Below are 14,952 nucleotides of genomic sequence, written 5' to 3'. Positions count from 1 at the left end.
GTCAATGAGTGGAAATTTTGACCTCTTGGTGGCAAAACTGCAAGAATCTCCTGTATCACCAGTGTATTTCCCCTTGGGACAAACATTTTCCACCATCCAATTGGTTATTATCTATAACTGAATAATTACCATGGCATGAATTGAGGGAACACCCTGGTTAAGGTTTCATTAAAGGACATTTACAGTTATAGGACTGTGCCTGAAAATCACAGAAACCATGAAGATTTATTCTTACAGAACACTGAGAAGGTATCTATATCAACTGACATGTTTCTCTATTTCATTTGGAAGAAACCATCACAAGATGAGTACACTGATCCCTTTATGAAGAATGTGATTAGCAAGGATACTCAGGCAGCCTGTGCTGTTTTAAAGATTCTCAGTTGGTGCCAAGGAGCCCCGGAGTGCCAAGTCAATATCTCCAACACCATCACCCTGTACCACTGATACAAGGCAAGGTGGATCCATACATCCATGCAGTGTGTGCCGAATTCTGACTCTACCATCCAAATCTCGCAACAGAAAGCAAGATTCATCAAACCAGAAATCCTCCTGTCGTCCAATTTTGGTGAGCCCGTGCTAGAATGTAGCCTCTGTTTCCTGTTCTTAGCTGACAGGAGTGCCACACAGTGTGGTCTTCTGCTGCTGTAGCCCATCTGCTTCAAGGGAGGGTTTGACATGTACCTCCAGAGATGCTCTACTGCATTCAGCACAAAACGTTATTGTAATAACTCTGCATTAGGACACAGGCCTGCACGTGAGCCTGAAAATCACAACCAGTATTTTCTACACCAATTCTCTTCCCTGATTTTACTGACTTCTTTGCGATCCACTCTGACACCAGATTTCCCTTTAAATTTCTTCACGTTTTAGTCACATTGTGACTTTTCATTATTCCATAATAGATCAACCAAATCTGAAAAGAGTGAAAATTTAAATCTTTACCCAAAATGGAAATTTTAAAGTTTTCTCAAATGAATTATTGGAAAACAAATACTTACTTCTGTTACTTTGTGACAGACATTATGTGGTGCAGTTTTGCTGTTCAAGCTTTAATACTGATGCCCAAAACTGTTGATAGAAAAAAAAAAACGTGCTGAAGAGAGACAATATTTTGGTTTTACATTGAGACACTTAAAATGAGTGTAAAATTGACTTGGCTGCAATTTGAACAGAATGTTCAAAATGTATTTTTCAGTCCTATAAATGTCATATTCCACCACAGTTTTAACTGAAAATGATTTTTATTGGTTTTCAAGAAAACACAAAATTCTCCACTTGTATACCAATCAAAACTAATGCCGAGTAATCCTGTTTCATTCAGCACAATTCATGGCAAATGCAGTGACTGTTAAAATGTCCAAACGAAATAAAAACTTGACCAGGTGGTACTGCCACTCAGCCTGCAGACTTCATTCTTTGACGACATGCACACCAGAATGTAGTCTAACGATTGGCTCTATGATGGATGACGGCCTATCGTTCAACATTTAACACCAAAACTTACAAATGTAATATTACAAAAACTAATTCCTCCCTGCCGGTCTCATCAGCATTACAAGGATTTCACAAAAGCTGCTTTGTAGTTGTGTTTCAGTTCCTCGTTCCCACTGTCCGGACTGGTTTCAGACTCCTCTGAAGTTTTTTCTTTCGGCTCAGGATCGCTGCCTTTGTCCTGAGCTTCCGTGGGCTCTTTCTCACTGGTGGACTTCTCTGGCTCAGCTTCTTTTGTCTGTCCATCCACTGGTGGCGAAGGGATCAACTCTGGCTGGGTTTCAGACTGAGGATAAGAGAGCCAAAAGATGATTTACTTATAATTAGTATTAGTATGATATTACTTCTGTTCACATGGAAGCAGGTTGCCTGGTAACACAATATCCTAAAAGTCCAGAGTGTAAACAGATGTGCCTGCCCCAAAAAGTTACAATTTCCATTAAAAAAACACTGCGCTTGTCGTCATGTTGCTGAAGTTTTGTCACAAATTATTACCAGCAATGCAATATGGATGAAAAATATTATTTCCCAATTAAAATGGAGCGTTGAAGTTCAAAAACCTTAAATACAATTTAGGAATGTAAACATTTACATGAAAAGAAATATAGAGTTACCTCCAAATCTGTCAAATCTTAAAGTCTAAAGTATTACAATTTGGATGCTCGGTATCTTCATCAAGCTGCAGTTTTAAACCAAACATGAAATACAAATCATTTGATTTCATGTCACTGAAAAATGATTTGAGTCATCCAAAGCATTGCCTGTTTTGTCATCTGAGATTCAGAAGAATAGCAAACTAACCAGTTTGAAAACTGAAACAAGATACTTCTGATATGCAGCTGTATTGTATCTTACAATACACCAGTCATCCACATCATAATAACCACTGACTACTGACGTGAATAACACTGAGCGTCTCCTTCGAGTGCAAATTAGGGCTGGGACTCATTGGGTATTGGCACTAAAGTAATAACAGTAACATACTAACTGCATCCCTCTGTGACTCTAAGGTTGGTTTCAATAAGTTTTTATGCTTAGACAGTGAAAAAAGATATGTAGCTTTTACAGGATGTGCACACAATAAATTAAAGGATTTAGCATAACATCCAGTTATAATTAAAAGTAAGTGTTCCTGGATCTACTACACCTTTGTTTTCTGCCTTTTTTTTTTTTTTATATAGTCTAGCATGTATGACCCCTCACCTCACTGAAACCCAGACCACAATGTCTTCGGTTGCGTCCTGACAACTTCCCATCCATTCCCTGCTGGTACTGCAGCTCCAGCTGCTCATTGATCTTCTGATCTTCCTGACCTGCAGAGGAGACACCAGTCACAGCAGGCACAACCAGCCAGTACAGCTCTATCCAAGCATGGATAGACCTGTGCGCCGGATGTGTGATAGCGAAGCCAATTTAATTGTATTGGGCGTAAGGATGACACAGCATGTGTGAGAGGCACAGGATGACAGTTTGCGAAAGCAGAGCAAATACCACATTTTCCACAAACTAAATAACGAGCTTACCACTGCGGAAGTGAGACGTTGACTTGTGGTCACCAATGACAAGACGCCCAGTGTGTTCTTTCTGTAAAACAGCAACAGTCCCACTTTACCTTAACTGTCACAACTTCAGGCAGTGAAGCATGAAGTAACAGGGCCTATTTTTACTTTGCTTTGGTCTGCGAGTCTCCAATAAAATGAATCAAAACACAAACAAACCTTGCCCGCGCCCATCAGCCGTAAAAACTTTTGCTTTCTCTCATTGCTTCCCAAATCAGCAGAGGCCCACTGTGTACCCCCATCCTGCAAAGGCAAACACTCTCATCATGTGGATGTTCAAATAAGAGCATCAAGAGCCAGACTGAATCAAAAACATGATTCTGATATCAAAAAAAAGAAAGAAAGTAAAAATGATTATTTTGAAACAGTTATAAATGTTTCTGATCAGCAGGGCTAGCCTTCCCCTTTTCTGACCACACTTCAACTCACCTGTTTTTTAGTTTGTTTGTTTTGTTTATTAATTATGAGTTAAGTTGTGCATTATCTGCAATCCTGCTTTCAGTCCTGTTTTCATTAGTTTAGTTTATTAGCATGACGCCTGAAGCCTTTTCCTGTTTGTTGCAATTTAAGCCACTTTTCAAGAAAAGATGCAAAGCATTTGATGGCTGAAGAGTGTTACTCGTAGACAATAAACATGGCCTTATATCACTACAGTGTCATTATTTTGGGATTTTGCAGCTTTTTATAAAATGCTCTTGCTGCATATTGAGGTTTCTGTGAACCTAAACTCAACTCTGTTCACTCAGACATTTCTGTAACACGCTTTGTACCAGTGAAGCGTTTCCTTACTTCCTGTTTTCATTATTATGCAGTTTTCTAAGGGGAAATTCTAAAGTTAAATATACACTGTATATATATATATTATACTCTTTTAATTTTATATTCTATTATCGTCTCGTCTTTTGCATGTTTCATTTTTTAATCTATTTTTTTGTAAGGGCCATAAAGGTTGTAAAGGTTAGTCTGTAAAACAGCGCCATATGAAACAAACAATGCATGTGTAATTTATCAATAACAGTAATTAAAATCGGGTTCAAATAGGGGCGATTTACACGTATCTCTATCTACAACAATAAATGTGTCATAAATTCTTTTGTTTGATATCCACAAAATGATAATTACCCAACACTTACACCACAGTGACTTTAATATCTAAATAAAATACATAAGTAAATATTATCTGCTTACAATCGGGCCAAAACAAAGAGAAAACATAGTAAATATTACATCGTAGTTCATGTAATATAGTTTTGAGTCATTCTAAAAAGGGGAATGAGTTCAATAAACTTTCCTATTCTAACAATCACGCTTTGAATCCCACCGTTAGCAAACCTGCTACAGTGACGCTAGCGGTTCCCTGGTGGTTCGTAGCTCTCGCCCAGGACTAGTTTCGTTTTTAAGCGTTTTACTCACGTCACTGGGAGACGCCGATCGTTTTGTTCCATGCCTGTCCTCTGGAGAGCTCATTGTGAACGAAAACTTTAGAAAAATATCGACAAAATATCATGCCACCTAGCAAAAGCTAGCAGGCTATGTCAACAATCCTGCTATCCCCACTTCCTGTGCAGTCTTCTTCGTTTGTATTGCTGCTGGTTGTGTCGACTCTGTGCCGCCACACTGCGAGGAGTTCTCCTCACAACCAAAACTCGTCATCAAATCTACTTAGCGGTTATTTCATGGTCTCTTTCTCTCGCTCTCTCTTTGTCTCGCTCTGTCTCTCTCTCTGTCTCTCTCTGTCTCTCTCTGTATGTGTTTAGATATAAACTTAGTACAAAAAGTAAGGCATTGTTGTAACAATGCTTCTTGACAATAAATCTTATACTCCTGGAAAGCCTGTTTATTCCCCCCTTAAATGGTGCTGCTATCACCTCTGTCAATTGTCATACACATTCACAACAGCCAGCCACTTCCTCCTCATGTTGGTCACCAGCTTGGTCACACTGCTGTGGTGTGGCATCCCATTCTTCAACTAGCATTTGTCAAAAGTCAGCCAATGTGCTTGGTCACTCTGGAATAAACAGCACACCCAAACTGCTCCCACGACTGTTCAGTAGGGTTGAGGTCAGGACTGTAGGCAGGCCATTCCATCTTCTTCACTCCCAAACTCTGGAGGTAGCCTCTGGCAAACCTCGCTCTGTGGGGGCAAGTGTTGTCATTTTGGAGGATAGCATTTGGCCCAATACTGCAGAGACCATATCTCTGCAGTATTGGGCCAAGTGATTGCCTCTGGTTGCAGAATCTAATCTCAATATCTCTGCATTGAGATTGCCTCCTGTGATGACAAGCTTAGTTTTTCAAGTGAGGGAGATGACGCCCTACACCATCACACTGCCTCCATCAAAAGTTGTTATGAGCCTTGACCTGTAGAAGACTTCCTGCGGCGGTTCCTAAGTGCTCACAGGTTGAGGAAACAGTCTTCTTGTCATGTTATTTTCTTGGGATGCCCACTTCATGGCCTGTTTCTGTCATCTGTCGTTACATGGAGCTTGTCCTTTAATCTGGAGATGGTACTAGGACTCCCCCCCCTCCCCCGGAAGTTGGCCTATGGCAAGGTTTTCAGGGGCACAACCCACCTACTCAACTCTGCTGCTCAACCCACAAATGCAGTTGGAATAAACAGGCTTTCCAACTGTATTTGGTTATTTATTGCCAAGGAACACTGAAATAATAATAATAATAATAATAATAATAATAATAATAATAATAATAATAATAATAATAATAATAAAATCCGCTCAACATAAATTTTCCTACTTTTATTTGCTAAGTTTTTGTTGTATTATAATTGTATTTTATAATTAAACTTGGACAAGCCGGACTTCCCTCGGAAGTCGGAAATTAAATAAACATTCAAAAACTGGAAGAATTTTTTCTATTCATGAATGAAAGTAAATATCTGTAGTGCGATCTTAACAATAAATAAAACCCCCAAAGTGTTATGTTATTTTTCTGCTTTTTGAAATTTCAAACTTTGAAATTTCATGGACTACAACAGCAATAGTTATATTTTAACATTAAACATATCGTTTTGATTAAAGAGCATACTATTAGATTAATTATCCACTAACATATAAAAAACTATTTTGGTAATTACCAATGCTGTTAATTTTAGAGCAGATATAAAATTGAGCTCACGCTGAGTGGTTTCTAATATATTTATGTTTTTTATCCGATTAGTCATTTCCCTCTTAATCTCGTTAAACTAAAGCTTGAAAGATATTTTTATACCGTCACATATTTATATGTAGCTGTTTTCAAAGCCGCCTTTGTGGGGGCACGTTTGGTTTAAAATTAAGTTTAGGATGATCGACCTTCACTAAACCCGCCAAAAGGTGGCGCGAGAGTAAATATTATGAAGACCGAGCCCAGAGGCGCTCACACCTCTGACAGGACCTCACACTTCATTTTTGCGAAGGACAATCAACGAGGTATTAAACGGGAAACTCGTTCATGTAAATGGGCTTAAGACGTTGCATCCACCAGTCTCATCCCTCTCATGTATTAATTTACATCAAATATTTTTTCTTTAGGAAAATGAAGAAAAGGCCGGATCCAGATTTACAGATCTCTTTTATTATTAAAAAAAAAAAAACTAAACAAAAACAAACACACAAGAGAGAAGTATTAATATGCACAATTTGCTGTTCAAATTGATTTTTATATCTAATATATAAAATAATGTATAAATTGATTTTGAAAATAGTATATATATATTCATGTTATTGCAAAACAGAGTAAAAAACGTTTCATTGCTGTTTATTTACTAAAATGTCCCCCATCCCATTTTTTGATCAATATATATTTTTTAATCAATATAAAACAAGCAGCTTAGCCTAATCACTGCGTGAGTTTTAGTTCTGGGTGATTTCTGATACAAAAAAAAAAGAAAAAAAGTTTGCAAGGGGAATAAAATCACGGAGGAATCAAAGAAATCAAAACGCAATTTTATTACTTTTTTATCGCGCGGGTGATCCTGAGTTGGTGACCGGCAGCCTGGCGCGCGCATGCACACACGTGCGCTCAAAGGCTGCACACACACTGAGAGGAAAGACTGGACACGGGTGACAAGGAAAGTCGGGGGGGAAAAGTACCTGTACAGGAGTGAACAAGAAAAATATAGAATGGTTTACGTTTCATCAAACATAAACAAAGAAAGTGACACAGGCGGACAGAGACGGATAAATAGCCGAGGGAGAGAGAGGAAAGGAGAGAGAGAGCCAGAGGGAGAGAGAGGAGGGGTTATCCAGCCTCTGCCTCTTCACCCGACAGTGCCCCGCACTCTCACTTAAGCCGCCACACAGCGCCGGCCGGGAAATAACCTGAAATACTTTTGATTAAAAAAATCCTCCGGGTGACCTCCGGTGTGACTCAGCGTAACTTCTGACGACGACGCCGAAGTGTCCCGGTGTACTTTCTGATCCTTGGCGGAGCGCAAACACGGAGTTACCAAGGTCCGCGACAGGCTCCAGCGATGGTGACTTTACGCACGGGATTTGGAAGCTGTTTGCACTGACTCCTGTTCTCGCCGCCGAAAACTCTGTCAGCGTCGCTCCCCCCGAAGAGTCGTCAAGTTTGCAAGAAGTACACAGCGCATGACGAACGACTGAATCCAGGTAAGACCAGTCTTGCTGCATCTGCGTGGAGGCGCCGGGACAGTCAGCCCGCGCCAGCACCGGGGCTGCTTGTTTTGAAAAGTCCGTGCGCACTCCGCTTATCTCTGTTCAACAACAAACCGCGATGACAGCCGCAGACCCGGGCTGCAGGACTGTGCTTAAACCCCACAGCAGGGCTGTGATTGGACCGCATCACCTGAAAAAGTAACTCCGGGCAATTCTTTTAGAAAAGTTTGGTGCTGTAGAGCTTAAAGGGGAAAAGTTCTGTAGTCATTTTTATTTGTCATAAATTACTCAGATTTAGATCCAGTCACAGAATTAGAGTGAAATAGGTTTGTAATTAAACTTTGTCAGGAGCTCGCCGTCTGTTATAGTTGTTTTCACACTGTTTGTATTATGATAATACTGCAAATTATTAAACGTTTTGGTCGTTTTCACCTGTAATTATATTTATAACAGTCACAGTAAAACCGCGTGCTTGTGAGGAGAGCCTCAAACTGAACATACATATTTAGATATTATATAAAATTAACAATAAAGAAAAAAATTCTTTAAAAAATACCAAAATACACATTTTCCAATATTTTTCAGCGCATTTCCACCGTCTTCCCTTAGTTTGTGTAATCCAGATTCAAGGTTATTTCCAGACATAAAGGATGCAATCGTGCAAGAAAAGCAGAGGCTAAACTTCACCCTCCACTACATCCCTGTCACGCACCATTAACAGAAATGGATTAGCGGTTCTGGAGCACCAGAAAATTGTTCTATAGGCTTAGAGCTCATTAAAAGACATTTAGAAAGAGGTCGAGAGTTCAAAAACTTTGCATAAAAGTTTTTGAGCTCATTATCTTGAGTGATAATTCTCAAGAACCCCAAACTTGAATTTGAAAGCAGCATTTTCAGAACACTTCACAGAAATAAAGCCGCTCTTAAAGTCAGCCCATCGCTCAGGTCGGCTGGAGGATGCGGGCTGCTGCAGTTTCAGCACTTTCCTCTCCGGCCACAGCGGTGGCCCTCTCGTCTGTCAACGCGAACGCGTCGGGTACTACTGCCGGACCTCTGTGGTCCTCGTGCGCGTTCACGGGCTCGCCGCACATCCACAGTGTACAGTTCCGTCCGTGGCCGAGACTGTGGTGGTGCCCCTGCGTTTCCCCACTCGCTCTGGACTACAACCGAAAGAAAAACAGACCACAGAGGCGAGAAACCCCGTCCTCCGGGCCTGAGCTGTTCCGGGGTCACGGAGACTGATCCTAGAAAAACCCGTGAGTCATAAATGAAAATAGACCCGCAGCACCAACACACAGATCCACCGAGACAATACAACCGGACATGACAGCGTCCCGGGACGGCCCACGAGATAAGAAGTTAGTCCGTAAGTCTCCTTCCCCCCTTCATCTTTTTCTTTACGTGGCTTTTTGCGTTTTTTCTTTTCGTACAGTGCATCTGAACTTTCTGGGAGAACACGAGTTTCAGTTTCACCTGACACTCGTTATGTGTGAAGTTAATTGCGTGGGTGCGTGAACTTGAGCCACGCGAAGAGGGGGGCAGTTTCTTATTCAGAGCGGGGAGAGAGACCCGCTTCTCGGGCAGATCAGCGTGGGACCTTGTGTGCCGTGTGAAAGCTTTTGGCCCCGAGTTCACGGTGGGGATGTGACAGAGGGTACAGGAGGACAAGGCGCACGACAACGGCGGGCACCGTCTGATAAAGTCACTTCAGGGTGTTCCCCGTATTTAGAGACACGCTACACCTCCGAGATAAGCCTCTGCTGGCCGGCAGATAAGGAGCTTTCAGAGAGAGAGAGCGAGAGAGAGAGAGAGAGAGAGATCACACGCGTGACAAAACGAGTTTAAAAACCACTGGAGAAGGAAGCCGAGTGTCCGGCTAACGGTTTTACTCATTCCTAAATAGCTGAAACCACATTTTCATCGCTTGTTGTTACGGGAATCGTAGTAATAACGCGCAATTTCCCACTATCTGCTGCAATTGTTTCACTCCTTCTTCTTCGTTTTCTTTTTGTTTGCTCATCAAATCACTCCTCTACTCAAGCTTAGAATCGCCCCAGCTTGACAGATCCTCAGGTTGCCAGTTTGGGCCTGCCCACGCGCAATAATGACAATTTCCAACAGGTTGTTTAATTGTTTGGACTCTGGCAGAACTATTTATACCCCCCCCCCACACACACACATACACACACACACAACACACAGCGCCACCAGCCCTCCTCCTTAACTCTCTTGTAAGTGAGAGTGTCTGTCTGAAAAACAATCCGAGGAAGGGGGGGTCCGCTGGAGTCGATCTCCTGTGGTATTTTGTTTTGAGCAGGTGCTGCGAGTTGAAGTTCCCTCATAAGGTAAAGTGGCATTAGAGGGTCCAAATGGCAGACTTATATATAGGCTGCCAATTCAGCACATTGTTCAGGACTGCATGGCTGCGCTTTCTCCGCTGTCTGACGGAAGACCTGCAGCTTTTCTTTTTTTCCCTCCCCCTCTTCTTCTGTGGGAATCAGCGCTGACAACAGGCGGACAAGCGTGAACACAGCGGCCGGTCCACACAGTGACCGGCCGCTGAACAATGTGAAATGCGAAATGTCCATCGGATCTCGAGCAAGTGGGAAATAATCGTCACCTGTCTTATAAAATAGATTTAAAAAATGATTTAGTCTGTATAAAATTTTTACAGATTTAAAATATAAAACAATTTTTAAAATTCCGTCCTCTTTTTTTACAGCAGTTTTTAAAAATGTATTTCTATTTCAATGACATTACACCATCATTTGATGTGGACAGTCACATTTGCTGATTACATCTTCCTCTGTCATCACTTCCTCGGCATGCTCCTTGTTTTAGCTGTGATTCAAAAATCATTACATGACGTTTATTTTCAAATGAAACCTGAAATGTTTGAAAATTTTAGGTTTCACTTCTTTTTCGTTTTCTCACTGTGAAGTGTTGAAAAATGGGCTTACTTAGAAATCCAGCATTAATTTGATGTTGCACATATACTTCTTCTTTTTTTTAGGATGCTGGGAGGCCTTTTTCCTGTGGTGTGATTCAGAGAGACTCTGTAGTGGCAGACAGAGGGCACAGTCGGAGGGGCAAAAGATTAAGAGATCTTACAGCTGTTAGAAAAAAGGACACGAATAGAGTCAGAATTTCGGCACCAATCAGACACTCGCTGCAGAAGAGACCCGATTTTGATTTTTAGAATCTACCATAAGTTAACTCTCTTTGGCATTACTGTTGTTTTAGCTGCATATTGAGCTTAACATCTATCTAACATCTGACCGCACTGTAGCAGATCTGAACGTTTCCATATGTTGTTTTTTTGGAGAATGTCAGTCACCTTCATCGGAGATCCGTCTCTTCACAATTTTAAGCCTGTGGCCAATCTGGAGAGTCCTAATTATTTGTTTTCGGGCTCTTTGAAAAAGACACCAGCCCCCAAATTGGACATGTGTTGTACAAACACAAATTAAACATTTAGCCGTAAGTATTTCTCCCTGAGTCCTAAGTGCATATTAGTCAGCCTATACTTATCTCTGGCCCAACGGCACACCCAAATTGCAGTGTTGCTGCTGAAAAAGAAAGGTTGGGGCCCCAGAGAATGAGCACTTGAAACATGCTGGCAGATGCCCATAAGTTTCACAACCAAAGTGGAAGCTTAGGTGTGTTTGTGCGCACAGTGCATGTATGTGTATGCTTGTTTTGTGCACTTTCACATCTTTTGTGTTTTTTGCGCTTGTCCAGAAAGAAATCAGACAAATGTGTGACTAATTGTTCTCACGCGTATTTTCACTGATTACATTGTGTTTCTGCACATGAGCGTGCACCACGGCAGTGTGTGTGTTCTTGTGGCACAGTTAGGTGTGTATACTGTAAAAGGATTTTCGGTGTGTTATATGGTGCGTCCTTGTCATGAATTTCTATATTTATAACAAGGCTTTCTGCCCGCACGCATGTATGTTCCTTCATTGCGAGTGTGTGAATGTGGGCCTCACTGGATGGACATTCTGCTCTATGGATTCGTCCCCATGTTTCCACCATGATATAACCTTGGAAACAGCTTCTTAATTTTTCCCCTGAGCAGAGAATAACCGGGTGCCATTTTCATTCTTCTCTCTCCTCTCTTTCGGTGGTCTCGGGGTAACCTTTTCTTTCTGCCGGTGAATCTCCAGCACCTGCTCCCAGCCTTCCAATTTTAAAAGCTCAAAATAAGAGCTTACCTGACACACACACTTCTTAATGACAATCTCCACAAGACACACTCTCTCATCCACGTTACATTTTTGCATACAGCATGTAGTCTTTGCTCGGCATTATGGCATCTTCTCAGATTCACTGCGTCTCTTATTTTGGAGTTTCTTGATGCACAGAGGAGCTCAAGCTTTCTCCACCTTCATCAGCTGTTTTCTGACTGTTCTTTCTTTATGCACCTTTGATGTCTGCAACATTAACAATAGTTCTTATATACATGCAAAGGATAGAGTAAGACTTCTAAATATGTGGTTTACACGAGAGCTTTGACAAATGGTTGTTGCACTGTTAACACGGACATAGACTAGGCCTTCTGCCTGGAGAGGAAAGCTTCTAAAAGGTGGCTTCAGTCCACCTTAAACCTCTTACTGTTCTTTTTTAAACAAAAGCTTTTTTTTAATTATATGATATGAATTCGTAAAACAAAAAACATTTGTAATTTTTTTGGTTCATTTTGAGATTTGAATGACTTGGCAGTGGAAATGGCAGCATCGTTCTTGCTGCTCTCTTGCTTTTTCTTGTGTGGAAAAACTTACCATCACCGCTGACACGAAACAGAGAGCTGCCTTTTCTCCACGCTGCAAAAAGTCATTTTTGGAAATGTAAGAACTAAATTATTGAGGCAACATAAATCACCAAGCAAATCCAGCCTATGGTATGTACACATAAGAAGCAGTGCAGGGTGGTATTTTACTTTAATGCTGAGACACTTTGTGCCCAGTTAAGGTATGTTTATGCGTCCTTAAATGAAGCAGCTGTCATTCTGATTCCCCTGTGGAGACATATGTGTGAAAGAAAAAGTGGGATTTTATTTACTTTGCATTGTAGTCATGTTGCAAATCACAAATTAAATTCTAGCATCTGAAACAACCTACTAACATTTTTACATTTATGTGATGGCTACAATGTTAGGTAGTGAAAAGTGACTTGATGATGTTCCCTTTTTCATTAGGACATAAAAGGGAAGAAGAGCACATGAACTTAAATTTGTTTCCCAGAATTATGTTATTTATTTTGTGAAAAAAAATCAACACAGTTACATTACAAATCAGTAAATGCAAAAACCCAAAGGAGCAGAAACCCCCCCCCAAACCAAAACATTAAAAAAACAGGAACATATAGCATTTGAATTTTTTAATATTCTGTAATGTTGCAGCAGAAGAGATTCGTCTCAGTAGTTTTTCACTGCTGCTTATGTAAAACCCATCACTGTAACTTTATTGTTTCTTAAAACAGGCTGACTCATTGTGAAAAAGACATGACTGTTTTTTTTCCCCTGAAGTTGACCAACCCCCTAAACTTCAGCACACGCTGGTGCCAGAAGTAAATGTCAAAAACAAAGAGTACATCGGGATAAGTTAGATGATTGTGGTCAGCCTTTATTTTTGGTCAGGCCTATCTGATCGCCAGCTTTTTGAATTTCTAATAAGACTAGAGGGCTACCAGGTGACTGACACAAGTGCTCTAGTGGCTCTTTATCTGTCAGTCAGCAGTCGTGGCCTTGGACTGTAGCAGCAGAGGCAGCAGATGCTTTGGCAATTACACTCCTGATGATTTTACAGAAGAAGGAAATCACACAGAGAAGCACGTTTTTCAATTCCAGGAGGTTTTTAAGTCCTTCCTGGTCCATCGTCTTTGCTTTTGCATCCGCACTTTCTCTTTCAGTCTTCAGTCTTCCTCTTTCTCTCCTTTCCTTTTGGGTTACATTGAACACTCCAAACTAAGGTACATGAAGTGGCTGACAGTAAAGATGATCAGCCATGACCCAGAGATTGGAACAACATTTGTGTTAAAAATGTAAAGAAAAATAACTTACTTTCTTCTTTCTGTAAACCAAAAACACTGTCATAGAAAAAAAACCCTCAACTAGCTGGTGCTCTACTTTGTCGTGACATGAGTCGTATGATTGGTGGGAAACAGAGTCTTTGCTATTGTCTATACTACGACCATGGTATTTGGTTGGTGTTTGTTATACTTGTTGTGATGGTGATATAAAAGTTCTGCAGATTGAAGTTGTGCGGTGCACAACTGATACTCTCATGTTTGTCCTGTTATTTTTTGTGTTTGCAAGGATTAAGAAAATTCCCTGCGTGGAAGATCCAAACCCTCAGATGTTAATTTATCTGCGGTTCATTTTTATAATTTAACAGTAAAGCTGATCAAGAAAGATTTCAACGTTAATGATTAGTACTGGCTCACATCTTAAAAAAAACAATGTCTTGGGTGGATTGTACTGTTGTAGGACTGAATAAAGGCGAGTGTCATTGGCAAACATCTCCTGTGTAGTTTATGCTGCTTTTAAATCAGAAGGGTGGGGTTTCATATCTAATTACTAATTATATCTAATAACCATTGCTGGAAAGTTTTATCAAGCGAATGAAAGTGTTTGAATATCTATTTACTCTTACACTTTTGTGCAATTAACAGCAAAGCTTGCTGTTTGTGGATTGTCATGCAACATAGACCCCACCCCTCTGGCACGCCCAACAGGTTAAAACAAACAAAAAGAATTTATTTGCACTACCTTTTGATGAAACTCTGCTGTTGATGTTGCACAAATCGTTCCCAGGTGCTCTCTATTTATTTGCTGTTTTTTTTAATCTGCTGATTTTTAATACAGATTGCTTCCAGGGCCACTTTAGTACAACACGGCAAGTTTCGTATTGAACTTGCTTTGCAAGTCTGTCTGTCCAAGGATGGGGGGAAAAAAAGAAATGTGTTGAAGTGTTTGTGGCGAGAGAAAAGTCCTCTTGTGCTGTCCATGAACCTTTCTGGGAGCATTTTGATGAACTGCTGAAAGTGGCAAATGATGCTCATACTGACAAAATAGAACCACATGCTACTGTGCATGTGTACTTTGGCTATAGGACAGTGTCGACACACATTCATACTCAGACGCACATATGCATCCTTGGGCATACAACGCGTTTATCAAAACATGCAGGGAGTGCTGTCATAACTTCACTGCTCTATTTGGCTCAGACCTTAAGCAAAGAATTTGCTTTAGTTCAATACTTTGAAGTTGAATTTAC

At 40.7% G+C, this 14,952-nt stretch overlaps 2 protein-coding genes across 8 annotated transcripts in view; one reads left to right on the top strand and one right to left on the bottom strand.

The window, feature by feature from the left end:
• Window positions 1-1,225: 1,225 nt before the first annotated feature.
• Window positions 1,226-4,677, bottom strand: lg7h11orf58 (linkage group 7 C11orf58 homolog). The gene is made up of 5 exons (XM_003455418.5): window positions 4,467-4,677; window positions 3,213-3,296; window positions 3,018-3,078; window positions 2,698-2,807; window positions 1,226-1,780 (listed from the first exon to the last, which is right to left on the bottom strand). Exons 1-5 carry the CDS (start codon window positions 4,518-4,520, stop codon window positions 1,556-1,558), a joined length of 534 nt encoding a protein of 177 aa, XP_003455466.1. The 5' UTR covers window positions 4,521-4,677; the 3' UTR covers window positions 1,226-1,555.
• A 2,139-nt stretch (window positions 4,678-6,816) lies between these two features.
• LOC100695872 (transcription factor SOX-6) overlaps window positions 6,817-14,952 on the top strand; it is a 101,568-nt gene continuing 93,432 nt past the window's right edge. For 2 of the 7 annotated variants that reach the window (XM_013264204.3, XM_013264202.3), the window contains exon 1: window positions 6,819-7,666. The gene's annotated coding sequence lies outside the window, so the exon portion shown is untranslated. Of the gene's footprint in view, window positions 7,667-8,655; window positions 9,039-14,952 lie in introns of those variants that run through there. The other 5 variants (XM_019361678.2, XM_005459959.4, XM_013264201.3 and 2 more) reach the window with 5 other exon arrangements.

This window comes from Oreochromis niloticus, linkage group LG7 (genome assembly GCF_001858045.2).
Source record: "Oreochromis niloticus isolate F11D_XX linkage group LG7, O_niloticus_UMD_NMBU, whole genome shotgun sequence".
Taxonomy (NCBI): Eukaryota; Metazoa; Chordata; class Actinopteri; order Cichliformes; family Cichlidae; genus Oreochromis; species Oreochromis niloticus.
The sequence above is the reverse complement of the archived record's forward strand: the minus strand, read 5'-3'. Positions and strand labels throughout refer to the sequence as shown.